We start from the raw sequence: 20,988 nt of genomic DNA on the forward strand, positions 1-20,988 counted from the left end.
ACACATGCTTTTTAAAAATATCAACTTGAGGAAGACAGTATGAACCTATGCAGTTGACATGACCATAAAATAACATAGACCACAAATTACTACTATGTCCCAGATAAATGCTGAAAGCTAAAGTTTGCAATGTTAGACTACCATAGAAGAAATCCTCAAAATTCTTTCCTAGTGCTGTCCAACCTCCAGTCACAAATTTTAAACGGAGAAGGCAAGACTGACATCAACTAACTGTAAATGAAAATTATTCTGTTAAAATAAATAATAAAAATAACATTTATTATAAATATTAAAAACAATTTTGATAACATTCTTGAATTATGGGTCAATTTTTTTAATTAACATATAATTTATTATTTGTTTCAGGGTACAGGTCTGTGATTCATCAGTCTTACACTGTTCATAGCACTCACCATAGCACATGTCCTCCTCCTCACTGCCCACCACCCCATCCATCCCATTCCCCCTCCACTCCAGCAACCTGTGGGTTATTTCATGAGACCAAGTGTCTCTTAAGGTTTGTCTCCCTCTCTGGTTTCATCTTGTTTCATTTTTCCCTCCCTTCCCCTATGATCCTGTCTTGTTTCTCAAATTCCTTAAATCAGTGAGATCATATAATTTTCCCTCTCTGATTGACTTATTTTGCTTAGCACAATATCCTCTAGTTCCATCCACATTGCAAATGGCAAGATTTTTGTTTTTTGATGGCTGCATAATATTCCATTGTGTGTGTGTGTGTGTGTGTGTGTGTGTGTGTAAATACATATATATGCATACATACATATATACATACATACTATATCTTCTTTATACAGTCTTCTGTTGATGGACATCTAGGATAAGTGAATTTTATTGATGAGGTTTTCAATTTTCAACTCCAATTAAACTCTTAGGATACCACTGGTATTATTCTAACTTAAATATCATAAATAAGAACGGTGAACTGTAGCCCATTTTTAAGAGATTATTTTTAAAAGAGTAGAATTTTTGAGGGCCAAAATAAAAGAACAGAGTTATTAGGGAGGAAGCCTTTGCAGTGACAAAGCACTAAAATTCAGACAACCAAGGTCAGGTCTAGGGCAAACCACTTATGTTTGGCCTTGACTTCTCAACTAGGACTGGCCCAACAAATACTAGCACCCTTGAAGAATCTAAAGGAACACAAACTTTTATGATATGAGTAAGTCTTGGGCAAGTACAGCAAAGGGAATGTAATCAATCATATTATAATAGTGTTGTATGGTGAAAGATGGTAGCTTATACTATGCTCACCACAAGTGTAACATAGACTTATAGAATCACTATGTTGTACACCTGAAACTAATGTAACATTGTGTGTCAACTATACATCAATTAAAAAAAAAAACATGAACTTCTCTAAATTAATAAGCTAAGAATATGGTTCACTGTAATTAAATCAATTTCTTGAATTACTATTAACACTACTTACTATGATCTAATTAAAGCCACCATGCATCAAGCACTTATTACATGCTAAATATATGATCATCTAATCCAATTAACAACCCTATGGGGAAGGTCCTATTATCCTGCTTTACAGAAGGGTAAGTAGACATATGGAGAGGCTAAGTAACATTCCAAGGTCTTACAGCAAGTTAGTGGCAAAGCCAGGATCAAATGTAGGTTTTTTTTTTTTTTTTTTTTAACTCTTGAGCAGATTTTGTAAGAGAATGTTCTTGTTTTTTTATAAAATATATACTGAAGTATTGGGGGGTAAAGAGGCATCATATCTGTGATTTAGTCTCAAATGCCTGCAAAATACAAATGTGTGATATGCATATATACACACATATGTATGATAAAGAAATATGATAAAATGTCAAAATGGCGGGGCGCCTGGGTGGCTCAGTGGGTTAAAGCCTCTGCCTTCGGCTCAGGTCATGATCCCGGAGTGCTGGGATCGAGCCCTACATCGGGCTCTCTGCTCCTCGGGGAGCCTGCTTCCTCCTCTCTCTCTGCCTGCCTCTCTGCCTACTTGTGATCTCTGTCAAATAAATAAATAAAATTTAAAAAAAAATTAAAAAAAAAATGTCAAAATGGTAACTTTCAGGGAATCTGAATAAAAGATACATGGGGTAAAAAAAAAAATTGAACTTTTGAGCAGAAACCTTTAACTACTACCCTCTGCTGTCTCTGTATGAGAGCCTCAAGTCCAAAGTCCCAATACAAAACAAGAATTTGGTGTCAGAAATGCAATCAACAAGCAAACAGAGTGTCATCAGTAATGGACTAGTAATAAGATTTAAATTCTAATGCCAATTCTGTACCACCTACACCTGGGTAGAAGATACTGAGCAAGATAGCAATGAAAATGAAATAGCTTTTTTTTTTTAAAGATTTATTTATTTATTTATTTATTTGACAGAGAGAGAGATCACAAGTAGGCAGAGAGGCAGGCAGAGAGACAGAGGAGGAAGCAGGCTCCCCGCCGAACAGAGAGCCCGATGCTGGACTTGATCCCAGGACCCTGAGATCATGACCTGAGGCGAGGGCAGCGGCCCAACCCACTGAGCCACCCAGGCACCCCGAAAATGAAATAGCTTTTAATCAAGAAGAAATTATTTCTCATTTGGCAATCATCCTATCTCTGGGCTTTTTTCATCCACAGAATGAGTTCTGAGTAAATCCATTATAAGATTTTCCTTTCCCAGCCACAAAAATTTGATTCCATTTTTCAAAACTACATAAAACATTATTTCCAAAATGAATTTCCAATCCAATCAATAAGCATATTAATATGTTAAAACATATTAAAAGGTATGAAGGTTTTCTTATCACTTATTAATTTTTCTATCCTTTGAGTAAACTGCACTCATTCTGGCTCTTACTCATATTTATACTGACTTATAAAAGCCATATTATATAACTAATGTCTGATGACTTTTACTTTTTTTTACATTCTAAACATTTTTGTCTACATGTTAGATGAATAAACTTCAGGATATAAATTTCTTCATTATCTACTGAATAAATGAGTAACTAATGGAACAAGGAGCATAAAATAATTAATAAATGTTGACTATGTGAAAACTATTTTTTCCTCTCTAGCTTTACAGCCACACTGTAATAACTCAAGAGTGGATCTCAGAAACATCCACATAACAATCTATTTTGCAGATTATATATTTCTAGTTATTCCAAGTTTCTTGATACACAATAAAAACTATTCAAATTCCATAAACTCTTTCATTTACCCGATCACAACCACTAGAATCAAGCAGGAGCTAAAAAAAAACTGAATCCAGCAAAATTATTTTACAACAGCTGATAAAAACAAGTAAGCCATTACAGTTAACATTATCTAAGAAGATTATCCTCAGAAATTATTTTCATGACAGTTCAAATGAAGATGCTGGTAAAGGGCTCCTAACCTAAAAGTGAAGGAAAAGAAATGCTGAAGACTAAAAAAGCAATAGAAGCCAAATAGTTTTTGATCATTTACTTCATTCCGCCTACCCTACGAGATGGGGTTTGGAGAGCTTCCAGGTCAAACTTATGGAGGTACTGGGAGACAGGTATGCCTGGAGGCCAGATGTTCACCCCTCAGGCCTTGCCCTGGGCATCTCCTCTGTTTGGCCATTCCTGAATTGTAGCCCTCATAATTAACTGGTAATCTGATCATTCATTAAAAATGGTAAAGTCCAAAGGAACTAAGATGGCAGAGTAGCAGGAGGACCCCAGGCTTACCTGGTCCCTGGAACTCAGCTAGATAAATATCAATTCATTTTGGACACCCAAGAAATCGTTCTAAAAACAGAATTGCAAAAATAGAGGGAGATAAAAGACCACATCATGCAAGGCTGGAGATGTGGAGACATGATCTGGGGGGAGAAGAGGATCACAGGTGCCTCGGAGGGGAGGGAACACTGTCATGGAGAGGAAGTGAGAGAGAGCGAGAGAGAAGAGTGCACAGGGGATCACAGAAAGAAGACACCTCCCCAAAGCCAGTGACTGGGAAAATGAGAGGGCTGATTTTTGTAAGTTTTTACAAACACAGGGCTCAAACACTAGAATTTTAGAGGACCACGGCACGGCGGGTGTGGAGCCCAGCCGGTGATGCAGTGCTCCTGTGGAGAACTAGTACAGATAGCCCAGGGCAGACAACATGATCTGAGGATCCCCTAGGACACACTGGGAGAGATGATTCCCCCTTCTTGGAGCACATCTAAAAGAGGTGGTTTGCCTCTCTGGGGACAAACATGTTGGCAGATGCCATTACTCTCTCCCACCTCCCAGCATAAACTAACTTCAGTGAACAGCACAGTGCCAAGAGTGGCATAAATCACTTACACCAAGTCCTAGCCCTGTGCACTCAGCAGGTGCCGCTTTTCTCAGGCAAGTGTGTCTTGCCTGAGAATCAGCACAGCAGGCCCCTCCCCCAGAAAAGCAGCACAAACCCCCGCCCCCCAACACATACACACCACATCTACTGACCACAGAGTTCTGCACAGCTTCAGCTGGAGTGGATACAGCATCAGGTCTCTTTTAGCAAGCAGATCAGAGCACACCTAGTTAAAACTTACCAGATGCTGGCCCATGTCCAAACACTCCCCACTGCAGGCAAGGAAAAACACTGCAGAGGACTGACCTCAGGGAAAGAGCAAGCAAAACACAGCAACACAGCACACACAGCATACATCGGAGACACTTCCTGAAGCGCCAGGCCCTGAACAGTATATGACCTCTTCTTTATAAAGACAATACTCTCAGGAACAGGAAACATAATAGGTTTTCCTAACACACAAAAGAAGATGGAGATGAAAATGCCAAGACAGAGGAATTCATCCCATAGAACAAGAAAAGGTCACAGCCAGGCATCTACTTGAAATAGACATAAGAAATATGCTTGATCCAGAATTTATTTTTTAAAGATTCTATTTATTTTAGGGAAAGAGAAAGTGTGTAAGCACAAGTGGGGTAAAGAGGCAGAGGGAGAAGCAGAACCCCCGCACTCCCTAAGTCCAATGTGGGGCTTAATCCCAGGACCCCAAGATCATGACCTGAGCTGATGTTAGATGTTTAACCAGCTGAGCCACCCAGGTGCCCCTCGATCCAGAATTTAAAGCAACAATCATAAGGATATCAGGTGGGCTTAAGAAAAGCATAGAAGACACCAGGGAGTCCCTTATGCAGAAACCAAAGACCTAAAAACTAGTCAGGCTCAACTAAATAACACCGTAAACTGAGGTATGAAACCAACTGGATGTAATGGATGGAAGGATGCAGAGGAATGAATAAGTGACACAGAACATAAAATTATAAAAAATAAAGAAGCTAAAAAGAAAAGAAAAATATTAGATTGTGAATACAGACTCAGGGAACTTAAAGACTCCTTAAGGCAAAGTAATATTCCTATAATAAGGATCCCAAAAGAACAGAAGGAAAATGGGGCAGAAGGTTTAATTGAAGAAATTATAGTTGAAAACTTCTCTAATTTGGGGAAGAAAACAGACATTCAAATCCAGGAGGCAGAGAGAACTCCCACCAAAATCAACAAAAGCAGGCCAACACCAAGGCAAATCAGTTAAATTTACAAAATACAGAAATTTTAAAAATCCTAAAAGCAGTAAGTGAAAAGAAATCCCTAACTTATAAGGGAAGACAGATAGGTTAGCAGCAGATCTCTCCACAGAAACTCAGCAGGCCAAAGAAGTGGCAGGATATATTCAATGTGCTAAATAGGAAAAATATGCAGTCAAAATACTCTATCTAGGAAGGCAGTCACTCAGAATAGATGGAGAGATGAAGTGTTTCCCAGACAAACAAAAACTAAAGGACTTCGTGACCACTAAACAAATCCTGCAAGAAATATTAAAGGGGACTCTTTGTCGTTTTTGGTCTTTCTCTCTCACTCAAAGACTAGAAAGGTACAGAGAAAATCTCTAGAAACAACAACTTAACAGGTAATACAATGGCACTAAATTCTTATCAGTAATCATTCTGAACATAAATGGACTAAATGCTCCAGTCAAAAGACACTGGGTACCAAAATGGATTAAAAAAAAATAAGACCCAACTACATGCTGCCTACAAGAGACTCATTTTAGACCTAAAGACACTTGTAGATTGAAAGTCAATTGATGGATAAATATTTATCATCTAATGGAAGTCAAAGAAAGCTGGAGTAGCCATCCTTATATCAAATTACATTTTAAATCAAAGACTGTAACAGAAGAAGAAGGGCACTATATCATAACAAAGGGGTCTATCCAACAAGAAGATCTAACAATTATAAATATTTATGCCCCCAACTTGCAAACACCCAAATATATTAGACAATTAGTAACAAACATAGGCACTCATTGATAATAATAATGGGGGATTTCAACACCCCACTTAGAGCATGAACAGATCATCTAAGCAGAAAAGCAAAATGCAAACAATGGCTTTGAATGATACACTGGACCAGATGGACTTAACAGATATATTCAGAACATTTCATCACGGGACATTCTCCAGAACAGATCACATACTGGGTCACAAATCAGGCCTTAACAAGTACAGAAAGACTGAGGTCATACCATGCATATTTTCCCAACCATAATGCTATGAAACTTCAAGTCAATCACAAGAAAAAAATCTGGAAAGACCACCAATACATGGAGGTTAAAGAATATCCTACTAAAGAATGAACGGGTTGACCAGGAAATTAAAGAATTAAAAAAAAAATACATCAAAACAAATGAAAATGAAAACATGACGGTCCAAAACCTTTGGGATGCAGCAAAAGCAGTCATAAGAAAGAATTATATAGCAATACAGGTCTACCTCAGGAAGCAAGAAAAATCTCAAATATACAACCTTACACCTATAGAAACTACAAAAAGAAATGAAGCCTAAAGCCAGCAGAAAAGTGAATAAATATTAAAGCAGAAATAAATGATACAGAAATAAACAAGAAACAGAAGAAAAGACCAATGAAACCAGGAGCTTGTTCTTAGAATGAATAAAACTGATAAATCCCTAGCCACACTTATCAAAATGGAAACAGAAAGGACCCAAAGAAATAAAATTACAACTGGACACCTGGGTGGCTCAGTCAGTTAAGCATCCAACTCTTGATTTCAGCTCACGTCATGATCTCAGGGTCAGGAGACTGAGCCCCTTGTCAGGCTCCGTGCTCCATCTGGAGTGTGCTTGAGATTCTCTCTCTTCCTCTCGCTCTGTCTCTCCCCCTACTCATTCTCTCTCTCTCTAATAAATAAATAAAATCTTAAAAAAAAAAATAAAACCACAAGTTGGAGAGATCACAACCAACACCACAGAAATAAAACAATTCTAAGAGAATATTATGAAAAATTATATGCAAATAAACTAGGCAATTTGGAAGAAATGAATAAATTCCTAGAAACATATAAACTGAGCCAGGAAGAAATAAAAAAATTAAGCACACCAATAACCAGCAAGAAATTGAATCCATAATCAAAGTCTCCCAACAAACAATGGTTTAGAACCAGACAGCTTCCTAGGAAATTCAACCAAACATTTAAAGACTTAACATCTATTCTTCTCAAACTGTTCCCAGTAATAGATGTGGAAGAAAAACTTCCAAACTTATTCTATGAGGCCAGCATTACCTTGATTCCAAAACCAGACAATTAAAAAAGAGAATTACAGGCCAGTATCACTGATGAACATGAATGCAAAAATTCTCAACAAAATACTAGCAAAACTGAACACAATAGTGCATTAAAAGAATCAACCATCACAATCAAATGGGATTTATTCCTGGGCTGCAGGGGTGGCTTGGATATTCACAAACCAATGTGATACACCACAGTAACAAAAGAAAGAGTAAAAACTATATGATCCTGTCAATAGGTGCAGAAAAAGCATTTGACAAAATACAGCGCCCTTTCCTGATAAAGTCTCAACAAGGTAGGGATAGATGGAACATACCTCAACATCATAAAGGCCATATACGAAAGACCCACAGAGAATATCATCCTCAATAAGGAAAGACTGGTAGCTCTTCCTCTATGGTCAGGAACAAGACAGGGATGTCCACTCTTACCATTGTTATTTAACATAGTACTGGAACTCCTAGTCTTAGCAATCAGACAACAACAACAACAACAAAAAGTCATCCAAATCAGCAAGAAAAAAGTCAAATTTTCACCATTAAAAGAAGATATGAGGGGTGCTTGGGTGGCTCAGTGGTTTAAAGCCTCTGCCTTCGCCTCAGGTCATGATCCCAGGGTTCTGGGATTGAGCCCCGCATCGGGCTCTCTGCTCAGCGGGGAGCCTGCTTCCTCCTCTCTCTCTGTCTGCCTCTCTGCCTACTTGTGATCTCTCTCTGTCAAATAAATAAATAAAATATTAAAAAAAAAAGAAGATATGATACTCCCTCCATATAAGAAACCCAAAAGACTACCAAAAAAATTTGCTATAACTGATACAAAATACACTAAAGTTGCAGGATACAAAAATCAACTTATAGAAATCTGGAATTTCTATACACCAATAATGAAGCAGCAAAAACAGAAATCAAAGAATCAATCCCATTTACAATTGCACAAAAAACCCTGAGATACCTAGGAATAAACCTAACCAAAGAGGTAAAAGATCTGTACTCTGAGAACTGTGGAATATATATGAAGGAAATTGAAGAGAAGACAAAGAAATGGGAAAACATCCCATGCTTATGGATTAGAAGAACAATTATTGTTAAAATGCCTAGGATATCTAAAGCAATCTACACATTCAAAACAACCCCTATCAAAATATCATCAGGGTTTTTCACAGAGCTAAAACTAACAACCCTAAAATTTGTATGGAACCAAAAATGACCCCAAATAGCCAAAGCAATCTTGAAAAAGAAAGGCAAACTTCAGAAAACAGTGTGGAAGTTCCTCCAAAAATTAAAAATAGAGCTACCCTATGACCCAGCAATTGCACTACTGGGTATTTACCCCAAAAGATACAGATGTAGTGAAAAGAAGGGCCACATGCACCCCGATGTTCATAGTAGCAATGTCCACAGTATTGCTGTGCTAAAGTGTGGAAAGAGCTAAGATGTCCCTTAACAGATGAACGGATAAAGAAGATGTGGTCCATATATACAACGGAATATTACTCAGCCATCAGAAAGGATGAATACCCACCATTTGCATCAACATGGATGGGACTGGAGAAGATTATGCTATGTGAAATAAGTCAAGCAGAAAAAGAGAATTACCATAAGGTTTCACTTATATGTAGAATGTAAGGAATAGCATGGGAGGGCATTAGGAGTAGGAAGGGAAAAATGAAGGGGGGGAATCAGAGGGGGAGATGAACCATGAGAGACCATGGACTCCAGGAAACAAACTGAGGGTTTTACAGGAGAAGGGGGTGGGGGGTTGGGTTAGCCCAGTGAAGGATATTAAGGAGGGCATGTGTTGTGATGAGCACTGGGTGTTATATGCAAACAATGAATCATGGAACACAATATCAAAAACTAATGATGTGGGGCACCTGGGTGGCTCAGTGGGTTAGCCTCTGCCTTCAGCTCAGGTCATGATCTCAGGATCCTGGGATCAAACCCCGCATCGGGCTTTCTGCTCAGAGGGGAGCCTGCTTCCCCCTCTGTCTCTGCCTACTGCTCTGCTTACTGGTGATCTCTCTGTGTCAAACAAATAAATAAAATCTTAAAAAAAAAAAAAACTAATGATACTATATGGTGATTAACATAACATAATTTAAAAAAAGAAAAAGAAGGGCAAAGCTGAAAGCTTCACAATTCTAGACTTCAAGTTATATGACAAAGCTGTAGTGATCAAGACAGTATGGTCATGGCACAAAAACAAAGATCAATGGAACAGAATAGAAAGATCAATGGAACAGAATAGAAAATCCAGAAATGGATCCACAACTCTATGGTCAACTAATCGACAAAACAGGAAAAAACATCCAATGGAAAACAGTCTCTTCAACAAATGCTGTTGGAAAACCTGGACAGTTACATGCAAAAGAATAAAACTGAACCACTTTCTTACATTATACACAAAAAATAAATTCAAAATGGATGAATGACCTCAATGTGAGGGAGCAGTCATCAAAATCCTAGAGGAGAACACAGCTAGCAACCTCTTTGACATGGGCTGTACCAACTTCTTACCAGATACATCTCTGGAGGTAAGAGAAACAAAAGCAAAAATGAACTATTGGGACTTCATCAAGAAAAAAAGCTTCTGCACAGCAAAGGAAACATTCAACAGAACTAAAAAGCAATCTTCTGAATGGAAGAGGATATTTACAAATGACGTATCTGATAAAGGGTTAGTGTTCAAAATCTATACATGACTCACCAAACTCAACACCCAAAAAATAAATAATCCAGTCAAGAAATGGGCAGAAGTCACGAATAGACACTTTCCCAAAGAACACATCGAGATGGCTAATAGATACGTGAAAAGATGCTCACCATCACTCAACTTCAGGGAAATACAAATCAAAACTACTATGAGGCTATCACCTCACACCAGGCAGAATGGCTAAAATTAGCAAAATTAAAATTAACAGGAAACAAGTGGTGGCAAGGATATGGAGAAAGGGAACCCTCTAGCACTGTTGGTGGGAATGCAAACTGGTGCAGCCACTCTGGAAAAACAGTATGGAGGTTCCTCAAAAAGTTAAAAATAGAACTACACTATGACCCAGTAACTGCACTATTAGGTATTTACCCAAAGGATCCAAAAATACTGATTCAAAAGGACATATGCCTCCTGATGCTTATATCCGCTTTATAAACAATAGCCAAATTATGGAAAGTGCCCAAATGTTCACTAAATAATGGATAAAGAAGCTGTATGTAGTACATATCTATGATGGAACATTACTCAGACATCAAAAAATGAAATCCTGCCACTTGCAACGTGGATGGAGCTACAGTGTACTATGCTAAGTGAAACGAGTTAGAGAAAGACAAATTCCATGTGATTTCACGCATATGTGGAATTTAAGAAATAAACATTAACATAGAGGGAAAAGAGACAGGCAAATCACAAAATGGAGTCTTAACAATAGAAAACAAACTGAGGGTTGCTGGAGGGGAGGCAGGCAGGGGGATGGGTATTAAGGAGGGCACTTGTGGTACTGTATTTAAGTGATAAATCATAAAATTCTACTAATGAAACTAATATGACACTATATCTAGAATTTAAATACAAAACTTAAAATCTCATAGGTTTTGTTTTACGGTTTCGGGGATTTGGTTTGTTTTTTTTGTTTTTTTTTTTTCTTCAGAGAAGGAGAAAGAAGAGTGGGGGAGGGACAGACAAAGAGGGGAAGAGAGAATCCTAAACAGGCTCCACACCCTGTGTGGATGCCAGGCTCAATCTCCCAACTCTGAGACCACGACTTGAGCCAAAATCAAGAGTTAGATGTTTAAGTCAGGCACCAGAGCCACCTACGTACCCCAAAAATCGAATAACTTTTAACCAAGAAATTAGGAAGGTTGCCAAATATGAAATACCACAGTTTGAAAATAAGAAATTTTTCAATACTGCAATATTGAAAATGAGAACAGATCTGAAAAGAAAGGACCATAAGTTAACAAAAAGATAAAGCCGGGAACTTTTTTTTTTTAATTATCATTTTTTTTTTAATTTACAGAGATCACAAGTAGGCAAAGAGGCAGGTTGGGCAGGGAGGAGGGGGAGGCTCCCAGCTGAGCAGAGAGCCCGATATGGGGCTCGATCACAAGACCCTGAGATCATGACCTGAGCCAAAGGCAGGTCCACTGAGCCACCCAGGCGCCCCAAAGCCAAGAACTTTCATATTTAAGTAGAGAGGACAAGAAATGCTAATTCAAAAATCAATTCAAAAAAAATTTTTTTTTTTAATTTTTTTTTTCTATTTCAAAAATCACACGTAAGAAGAAAGACTATGCAGTAGATGTAAAGCTTCACTTTAAGTAGCAGGGCAGGGAGACACAAAAGGAAAGATAAACGGTCATATATACAGTCCTGTGACAGTCACCAAAAACAGGGTAAGGCCATAAACTAGGAATATGTGTACAGCCAAATCTTCTTTAGGCCTAGATTATCCATCCCTTGAAACATTTTATGGATTTAAATAGTCATTGTCCTCTGAGTGTATCCACCTTATAAGCAACAAAAAAGTTTTGTAATTTTATGCCACCACAAATGAGTATTTAAAACTACTTTTGGGGGGGCACCTGGGTGGCTAAGTCTGTTATGCACCTGCCTTGGGCTCAGGTCATGATCCTGGGTCCTGGGTTTGAGCCCCACCTTGGGCTCCCTGCTCAACAGGGAGCCTGCTTCTCTCTCTTCTGCTCCCCCTGCTTGTGTTCTCACACTGTCAAATAGAAAAATAAAATAAAACTAGTTTTGGAGGGGCACCTGGGTGGCTCACATAGTTAGGTGGCCTACTCTTAAATTCAGCCCAGGTCATGATATCAAGGTTGTGGGATTGAGCCTCACCTCAGGCTTCACTGAGTGTGGAACCTGCTTGGGATTCTTCCTATGCCCCTCCCTCCTCACGTGCTTGCCCTCCCCCTCTGAAATAAAAATAAATAAATCTTTAAAACTACTTTTGGGAAAAAAAATTAAAAATGAAACCACTTTTGGGTTTAGAATTACTACAAAGACCATACCTATGGCAGAAAAGCAAAGTGTCATGGCAACATCACATGTCACAAAAAAGCAGTCCAGGTTAAGAAGAAAACAATGTCTTGCGCTTACAAGGGACTCAGCTAACACAAAATGAGTCATGAAATGGAATGCCCAAATAGAAAAGAGCCAAACTGTCAGATGCTGAATAAATAACATCAAACAAGTATCTGAATTAGAAAAAGCTAACAGGTTCTCAATATTATACCTTCAAAATATCTTAAAATGACACCTATTTTGCAAGTTATGAAACGTGTATTCAGATTGTCTATAATTAAAGAATAATCAGATTTTCCACAAGATGGAATGCTGGAATACCAAATACTAAATAGGGGGGAAGGGGTGTGGAAGGGAGGAAAGTACTCTCCTTAAAGTGCAACCTTATCAGTTATAAAAGTCTGAAAAGTTTCGGGCCGTTTGCACAGAATCTTCTTAAAGGACACTAGGAGCAAAAGCAGACTGAATTGACTCTACATTCCTACACAGTGAATCAAGTTGTCAAGAACCATCATCATTTAATTATAATAATCCCCCATGAAATTAAAAGGCCAATAATTTTTTAAAAAGAGATTTTTCCCTTCCAGAATTTTTTTTAAGGTTTTATTTTTAAATAATTTCTACACCCAACATGGGGCTTGAACTCACAACCCCAAGATCAAGAGTAGCATGCTCCACGGACTGAGCCAGGCGGGTGCCACCCCCTTCCAGGATTCGTAATAAGAGACAAAACCAGGAGTAATGAGATGTAAACTCAAGGCAAAAGTGACACTTATGAGACCACAAAATAAAGTTACTCTTTCATATTGTTTGAGTACAAATTAAAGTTACTATTGCACATATCCAGAAAAAAAAAACTTTGACCAACAGTTGGAAACAAATTATACTTGTAAGCAGCTGAGGCTCATTAAGAAACCTAGACTATTATTCTTTAAATAGTTATTTACTCATGCAGCAGTTTAAGCATAGATCATAAACATCTTAGCCTTCTCCCTCATTGCCCGTTTCTGTGCCAAGCCCTTCCAAAGCCAGGGCTGGTAAGGTTCACTCCAAGAAGGAAAGAAGCTCATGGACGAAATGCTATCCTCACACAGCCCAGAGAACCGGTGACGCACCAGGAGCTTGGAAAACATCCCGTCGTTCACCTTACTAAGAGCAGTTAGGTAAGAAGATGGTCGTCCACGTGCACTATTGTTTCCCAGGTGTGTTTATTTATTTTTCACTTCGGCTTCGATATCAATACTCTCAACCTCAATCAAATGGGGGGAGGGGGAGCAGCGCCGCTGGTGGTATGTGGACGCAACACAAGTTTAAAAAATAAAAACACAGGCTTTTTTTTTTTTTTTTTAATCGCAGCGTACTCGACGCCCTCACCTCTCTTCTACACCTCTGCCATCACCCCCCACGCAGCCCTTCGCCGCCGCTGCGGGTCCCCATGACAACCCCACCCGAAGGCGATCCCCTCCGCCGCCTCCCGGCTCCCGGCCCCCGCCCGGGCCCGGCCCGCCACACTCGCCTGTCAACTGACAACTCCACCTGCCCTGAGCTCTACTCTCCCCGCTCCCGAGAGACGGGCCGGGAACCCTCCCGACGCGCGGGCCCACTCCCGGGCGACGGCACGACCGTCCCCAGTCGGGAATGTGCGGAGGGGGCGGCGGGAGAGGGAGCCGAGGACGTTCCACTCCAACCCCCAAACAAGCGGTGCGAGGGCCGGGGCGCGACCCTCAAATGGGGAGCGGGCCGTCCCCGAGCCCCTGTCTACGCGGCTAAGGGGAGCCGAGGGGCGGGCTCGGTGGGCGCGAAGGAACTTGCCGTTTTCACAAACAACAACGCGTCGCGGCGGCGGAAGGCTGCTGGGGACCACACTCTCACCTTGAAAGGGTTGTTGAGATCCGGGTCCGCAAAGGGGTTACTGTCGAAATCCGACATCTCTCTGGCGCTTGGCGTCACCCACCGGACCCAGGCGCAGAGAGGGAGACGAGGCGAGGCCGCCGCCCCCCTGCGCGCTCACGTCGCCGCCGCCGCCGCCGCCGAGCAGATCCGGGTGCAGCTCTCGGGGCCACCCAGCCGGCCGCGCCACTGAGCATGCCCGGTGCCACGGGCTCCCGGCCGGCGGCGCCGTTCCCGTTCGTGATCCCGTTCTTCCGGGCCTGGATCCAGCGTTCCGGGCTTTGGCTGCGACCGAGTGGGGACCAGGGGCGGAGGGAGCCGGGAACGGAGAGCGGGAGTGACCCGTCCTAGGTTCCTTGGGCCCAAGATTACGCGTCTTGCGGAGGAATGAGTTTGTCTAGAATTATATTACTATCCATTTAGGATTGGCTGCCGGTAAGCGATCGTGACTTGGGAAAGAGGTGGTATTCTATGAGCAAGACACACACTGACCCCATTTCCCCAGGTTGGGAAGGAGGCGTGAGAAGTACGCTGCACACCCGGGGAGGGGGCAGCTATTTAACCACGCTTCCAGCACATGGCTGGAGAGGCTCCGGCAGCTGGAGAAGCTCCGCACCTGGCTCCAAAGACAATGTCCCGTGGGGACCTGACCTCGCTAATGAGTTCTGCACACACACCCCACCTGACCCCACCTGGGAATCGCAGCCTCTCGCCTTCCGGTCCCTGGACTCTAGGTTACTGATAAATCACGGAGACCAGTCTCGAGTTACCGATCCGGAATGGCTCTACAGGGGTTTTGGAAAGTGAAAAGATCCAGTAGTAGGTTCCAGCCTCTGCTCCCATTCTCCGGAATCTGCAAAATGGCTACTTTTCCGGAAATGAATGGGGATGGGATGAGGGTGAAACGAATTTAGAAATCAAGGTCCTCAAGTTAATGTTAGTGGTTAGTGGTGATAAAAGGATGTTTTTATTGTTGTTTTTACTTTAAGGCATTTGGGCGCAAAATATACACCTCTGATTTTTTTCCTTTAACAGCCCCCAACAGCAGGGATGAGAGCACAGAAAAATGGGTACGTGTAAAGAATTTTTGTACTATTTGTTATCCTACCCCTGAAGTTAATGAGAGGGCATCCCCTTCCCCACTTTCATCTTTCTGCTCTAACAGAAAAGCACTTAGCAGATGAAGCAACGAAGAGCCAGAATGCTCACTTGGTCTGTCCCCAGGTTTTGGGGAAAAAACTAGAATTAGTCTTTCTAGCTTGTGAGGGGGCTGGGGAGAGGGGAGCTTGCACTATGCAAAGTCCCCTGGGAAATAATACTTTTTCCCCACTCTGAAAACACTAGTTCTAGGAATGATTACAAAAACCAGATTTATTATAATCTCTTTGGCAGGATCCAAGTCGAAATATAGGATGAAGAAGCTGCTTCTAGGCACCTGACTAGGAGGGTCAGCTGGTAAGTGAGAACAGAGAAGATCACGGCAGAGCTTCAAGATCTTAGATATAAAAAAGAGCTAACGGATTCACCACCCTATCCTCCGCAGCTGCCTGGGGTTTGGTTCATTAGTTTAGTGCTCAAAACATGTGTCTGGTTCAAATCCCGGTTCTGATGGGTCTAGTGCTATCTCTTAATATCTTTGACTCTGTAAAGGGTTACTTGGGAATTACGTAAGAACTAGAAAAAGTGTCCTGCATGTATTTAGTACCTAACAAATATTGGTTGAATGTCTGAAAATGGCAAGAGGGCCCAGTCCACTGCTGTTATGTGCTTTTTTTCCTCAACTCTCCTAAGATTGACCTTGCCCACCTGATCTGCTTGTCTCACCACTTTGGCCCTTACTCCCTCCACCTGTCCTCCAAATGACTCAAATAATCAGAAGCTATTTATTATGCATCTACTATGTTCCAAGACAATGAGTATCAGCTTAGCCTGCATTGCAGGATGGAAATTTCCAATACAGTGTGTTTACAGCTAATGATATTATCACCTAATGCAAAGACTTAACAGACTTTACTGTTACAGAATCCTGTTAATGATGCAGACACCCACCTCTGCACATCTTTTATCTTTTAAATTCTGCTTTAAGGAATCTCAGATAGGGGGCCTTAATCTACATACATACTGGTGTTCTCAATTTTTTTCTCTTTATTCTTTGTTTTCCCTTCTCTCTTCCCCTACTTTAACAACCAGTATGATCCTTTCAACATTCTTATAACATTGTATATCTACATGCACATAATACATGATCATACACAATACATAATACATACTCATGTAGACATATTGCATATACAAAGTTTTAGCATTGTCTTGAAAATGGATCACATATAATATTTTCCTGAAACTTGTTTTTCTTATTAAATGGTATTTCTGGCAGTTTCTCAGTGAAATGTGCATTAGCAAAGAGATAGTCTAAGCTTTCTTACGCAAATACACCTCATAAATATTACTACTTTTTTAAAGTTTTTATTTATATATCTTAAGTAATTTCTACCCCCAAAGTGGGGATTGAACTTCACATGATCTTCTGGCTAAGCCAGCCAAGTATTCCAGTATTCTCACTTTTTGTGTGTACCATGACTATAGAAGTGAAAAGCGCTGGGAAGCGTTGCCTAGTGGAAATCCCTCCAAATCAAAAACTATGTGTTTATTTTATTCTCTTTAACAGTTGCAAGATCAGCATTTTTAAAGGACTCTGCTAGAAGTGATATGCTAGGGGCGCCTGGGTGGCTCAGTAGGTTAAGCCTCTGCTTTCGGCTCAGGTCATGGTCCCAGGGTCCTAGGATCTAGCCGAGCATAGGGCCCTCTGCTCAGCGGGGAGCCTGCTTCCCCCTCTCTCTCTGCCTGCCTCTCTGCTTGCTTGTGATCTCTCCCTCTCTCTGTCAAATAAATAAATTAAAAAAAAAAAAAAGTGATACGCTGACCACACTTTAAGAACCCTGATATAAAGACGTTCAGACAGACACAGACCTGTACCCCTAGGGATAAAAATATATGCTTATAAAAAATAAAAAAATTTAAAAAATAAAAAAATAAAGACGTTCAGACATATGGTCCATGGGTGAGCTTACTGATTAGCTTTCATGAAATTTAGGACTCTCATGTCCTAACATGAGAAATGAAAGGGAGCTGAGCTCCTTCAGGAGAAGAAACTGTCTTTGGACAGGTTACATAATTTGCCTCGGTGGCAAAGGGAGTGAGTGAATAGAGGAACTAAGAACAAAACTCCATTCTCTCAGCTCACATTTCGGACATTAAATTGATAGATTTGGTTAGTGGTATATTTCATAAAGGAAGACAAAATGCTATGTGGAAGACAAAGTCAGCATATAGGAGGCTTCACTGGTTGGACTTGTTCATTTTCCAGGAGGTGCCCCTAAATTTGGTAGAACAAAGAATGAAGAATTAAAACTAGTTCTGGATCCAGATCTGCCATAAACCAGCTGTGTGACCTTTCTCAAATCAATTCCCCTCTCTGATCAGAAGTTTCACACTAATCATTCAGCAAGTATTTATGGAGCACCTACTAACTGATAAACAGTGTTTTAGATGTTAAAGATAAAGCAATGGATGAGATAAAACTTTTAGGAAACTTCCTAAAAGCCCTACAATATAGCTAAATATTTTGGGTCCTTTGGACAGCTCAAATATTTTATTAACCTGTGGCAATGTCTCATCCCTCCCTAACTCTGTTTTGTTTTTGTTTTTCCTTTAGGATATGCCTCACTCCATTATCATGTTTCTTCTTCCTCAGTCAAACAAATTAAGTTTGAGAATCTGTTGGGTAGGGGTTATAAGCTACATTCCATGTTTTCTACACTGCTAGCATATAGCTGGTAAATGCTGATAAAATGTCAGGTTAGAAATTTACATTTTTTACTTCAAAAGGTTCATTGGACTCTGGATTCACTAATGTGTTAAAACTGAAATTCATCATCTGTCACAGTGGATCCTGTCTCGAGATTTTCTGCTGTGACTGCTGCTATTAACAAAGTATTCAAGAGGGGAACCTGGGTGGCTTAGTCCTTAGGCGTCTGCCTTCAGGTCAGGTCATGATCCCAGGATCTTGAGATCAAACCCCGCATCAGGTTCCCTGCTCTGTGGGAAGCCTCTTTGGTCTCCCTCTCCCACTCTCCTTGCTTGTATTCCCTCTCTCTGTCTGTCAAATAAATAAATAAAATCTTTTTAAAAAATTGTTTAAAAAAAGAAAAAAGTATTCAAGAAATGATTGTTTACAGTTAACATTTCTTAGTTTATAAAAAGAAATCCCACATAACATCTTTGCTCAGAATAAGCCCAAATACAAGATTAAGAACAACCATTTTAGTAGTCAATATAAACAGAGTTGTGCAAGTACTATGATAAAATTTTCTGGATTGAAACTCTAAATTCCAAGCAATGATGTCATAGAAACGTTGTAATGGTATGGGCCAATGAAATGCAAAAACTACCTGTGGGGCGCCTGGGTGGCTCAGATGGTTAAGTGTCAGAGGGGAACCTACTTCTCCCTCTCTCTCTCTGCCCCCTCGTGTGCTTCTCTCAAATAAATAAATAAAATCTTTGAGGAAAAAAAAAAGAACTAACTGTAGAGTTCATTTTATTGGCTAGAAGAGTCTGCATAAGAACATTATGGTGAAATTATCCTCATCTTGCAAGACAAAATGCATTTTGCAAAACATTATTATACATACATGTATGGGCACCTGGGTGGCTCAGTCATTAAGTATCTATCTGCCTTTGGCTTAGGTCATGATCCCAGGGTCCTGGGATCAAGCCCCCATCGGGCTCCCTGCTCTACCAGAAGCCTGTTCTCCCTCTCCCACTCACCCTGCTTGTGTTCCCTCTCTCACTGGTCTCTGTCAAAATAAATAAATAAATAATTTGAAAATACATACATGTATGTTATACACACACACACACATATAATACCTAAATATTGAGGCATTAACCAGTGATCATATTTAAAATACTATAAAAAAAAGGAAAATTAAGTAAATTGTGTTGTAGTAAAATATATAAACTATATAGTAAATTCTATAGTATATAATATGTACTACATTATAGCATATACAGTAAATTATGTAGTACTATAGTAGTTATATAATAATAGTAAAACATATAATACATAGAAATATATATAGTAATGTGTAGTAATGTATATATAGTAATATATGAATATAGGAAAGTAGTAAAATAAGTGTTACAGTCCTACAACTCCTTTGGACACTAGTTTGAGAAGCAGAACTAGGACTACTGTTATTTTTATCTAGGTACATTTTCAGAAAACTGATTTTGGTTTTTTTCATGAACAATTAATTTTATAATTACACCTGGTATTACCTAATGTCTGTGCAATTCATAAAAGTCTTCAAAGTCAGGGCAGTCTACAATTCTTAAGCTGCAAATTAGGCATAAATCTTCAGGGAACTCTTGTAAAAGAAGAAATAATCACAGCAATATAACCCATTTTCTAATCTCCCAAATCTGACTATTGGGTTTGGTTCTTTTTTCTTTTTTCTTTTTTTTTTTTAAGATTTTATTCATTTGGCAGAGACACAGCAAGAGAAGCAACGCAAGCGGGGGAGTAGGAGAAGCAGGCTTCCTGTGGAGCAGGGAGCCCGATGAGGGGCTCAAACCTGGACCCAGGGATCATGACCTGACCCAAAGGCAGACGCTTAACTACTGAGCCACTCAGGTGCCCCAACTATTGATTTTTTTTTTAAGATTTTATTTATTTATTTGACAGATCACAAGTAGGCAGAGGAGCAGGCAGGAGGACTGGGGGGAAGCTCCCTGCTGAGCAGAGAGCCTGATTGGGGGGGAGAGGGGGCTTGATCCCAGGATCCTGAGATCATGACCTGGGTCAAAGGCAGAGGCTTCACCCACTGAGCCACCCAGGCACCCCTACTGAGTTTTTATAGAAAGAAAGTTTAATTTTCTCCCTCTTCAATTAACTGAGAATTTTAAAAAAGAAATCAGTTTTATTTAGAATAGCTATTGTAAAGAGGGAAAAGAATATAGAGACAGTTCAGATTTCTTGTATGTCTGGCATTGGTCAAGCCCTGAAATTCTAGAGGCTCAGCATACATTTTCTCCTATACAATATATCTTTGGGAAATATTATTATCATCAGTTCACAAATGAGAAAATGAGAACTCAGAGTTGAAGTGAATCTAAAAGCTATTTTAAGAATTATGTGAAACAGGGGCACCTGGGTGGCTCAGTGGGTTGAAGCCTCTGCCTTCAGCTTGGGTCATGATTCTGGGGTCCTAGGATGGAGCCCTGCATCGGGGTCTCTGCTCAACAGAGAGCCTGCTTTCTCCTCTCTCTCTCTCCGCCTGCCTCTCTGCCTACTTGTCATCTCTGTCTGTCAAATAAAATAAATAAAATCTTAAAAAAAAAATAATTATGTGAAACAGAGACTCATGTCTGGAGTTTCATATTATTTGTCCTTGGATTTTACAAG

General features: G+C 40.1%; 2 protein-coding genes across 2 annotated transcripts in view; one reads left to right on the top strand and one right to left on the bottom strand.

The window, feature by feature from the left end:
• The window catches only part of SCAMP1 (secretory carrier membrane protein 1), a 127,698-nt gene extending 112,994 nt beyond the window's left edge, over positions 1 to 14,704 (bottom strand). Inside the window, exon 1 of the mRNA XM_004766832.3 lies at positions 14,505 to 14,704. Coding sequence (XP_004766889.1) covers positions 14,505 to 14,561 — 57 coding nt within the window. The 5' untranslated portion in view covers positions 14,562 to 14,704. The remainder of the gene's footprint in view (positions 1 to 14,504) is intronic.
• Positions 14,705 to 14,820: 116 nt separating this feature from the next.
• Positions 14,821 to 20,988, top strand: part of AP3B1 (adaptor related protein complex 3 subunit beta 1) — a 352,907-nt gene continuing 346,739 nt past the window's right edge. Inside the window, exons 1-3 of the mRNA XM_004766831.3 lie at positions 14,821 to 14,957; positions 15,558 to 15,592; positions 15,915 to 15,977. The gene's annotated coding sequence lies outside the window, so the exon portion shown is untranslated. The remainder of the gene's footprint in view (positions 14,958 to 15,557; positions 15,593 to 15,914; positions 15,978 to 20,988) is intronic.

Source organism: Mustela putorius, unplaced genomic scaffold, assembly GCF_011764305.1.
Source record: "Mustela putorius furo isolate JIRA1106 unplaced genomic scaffold, ASM1176430v1.1 tig00537350_pilon_pilon_pilon, whole genome shotgun sequence".
Lineage (NCBI taxonomy): Eukaryota > Metazoa > Chordata > Mammalia > Carnivora > Mustelidae > Mustela > Mustela putorius.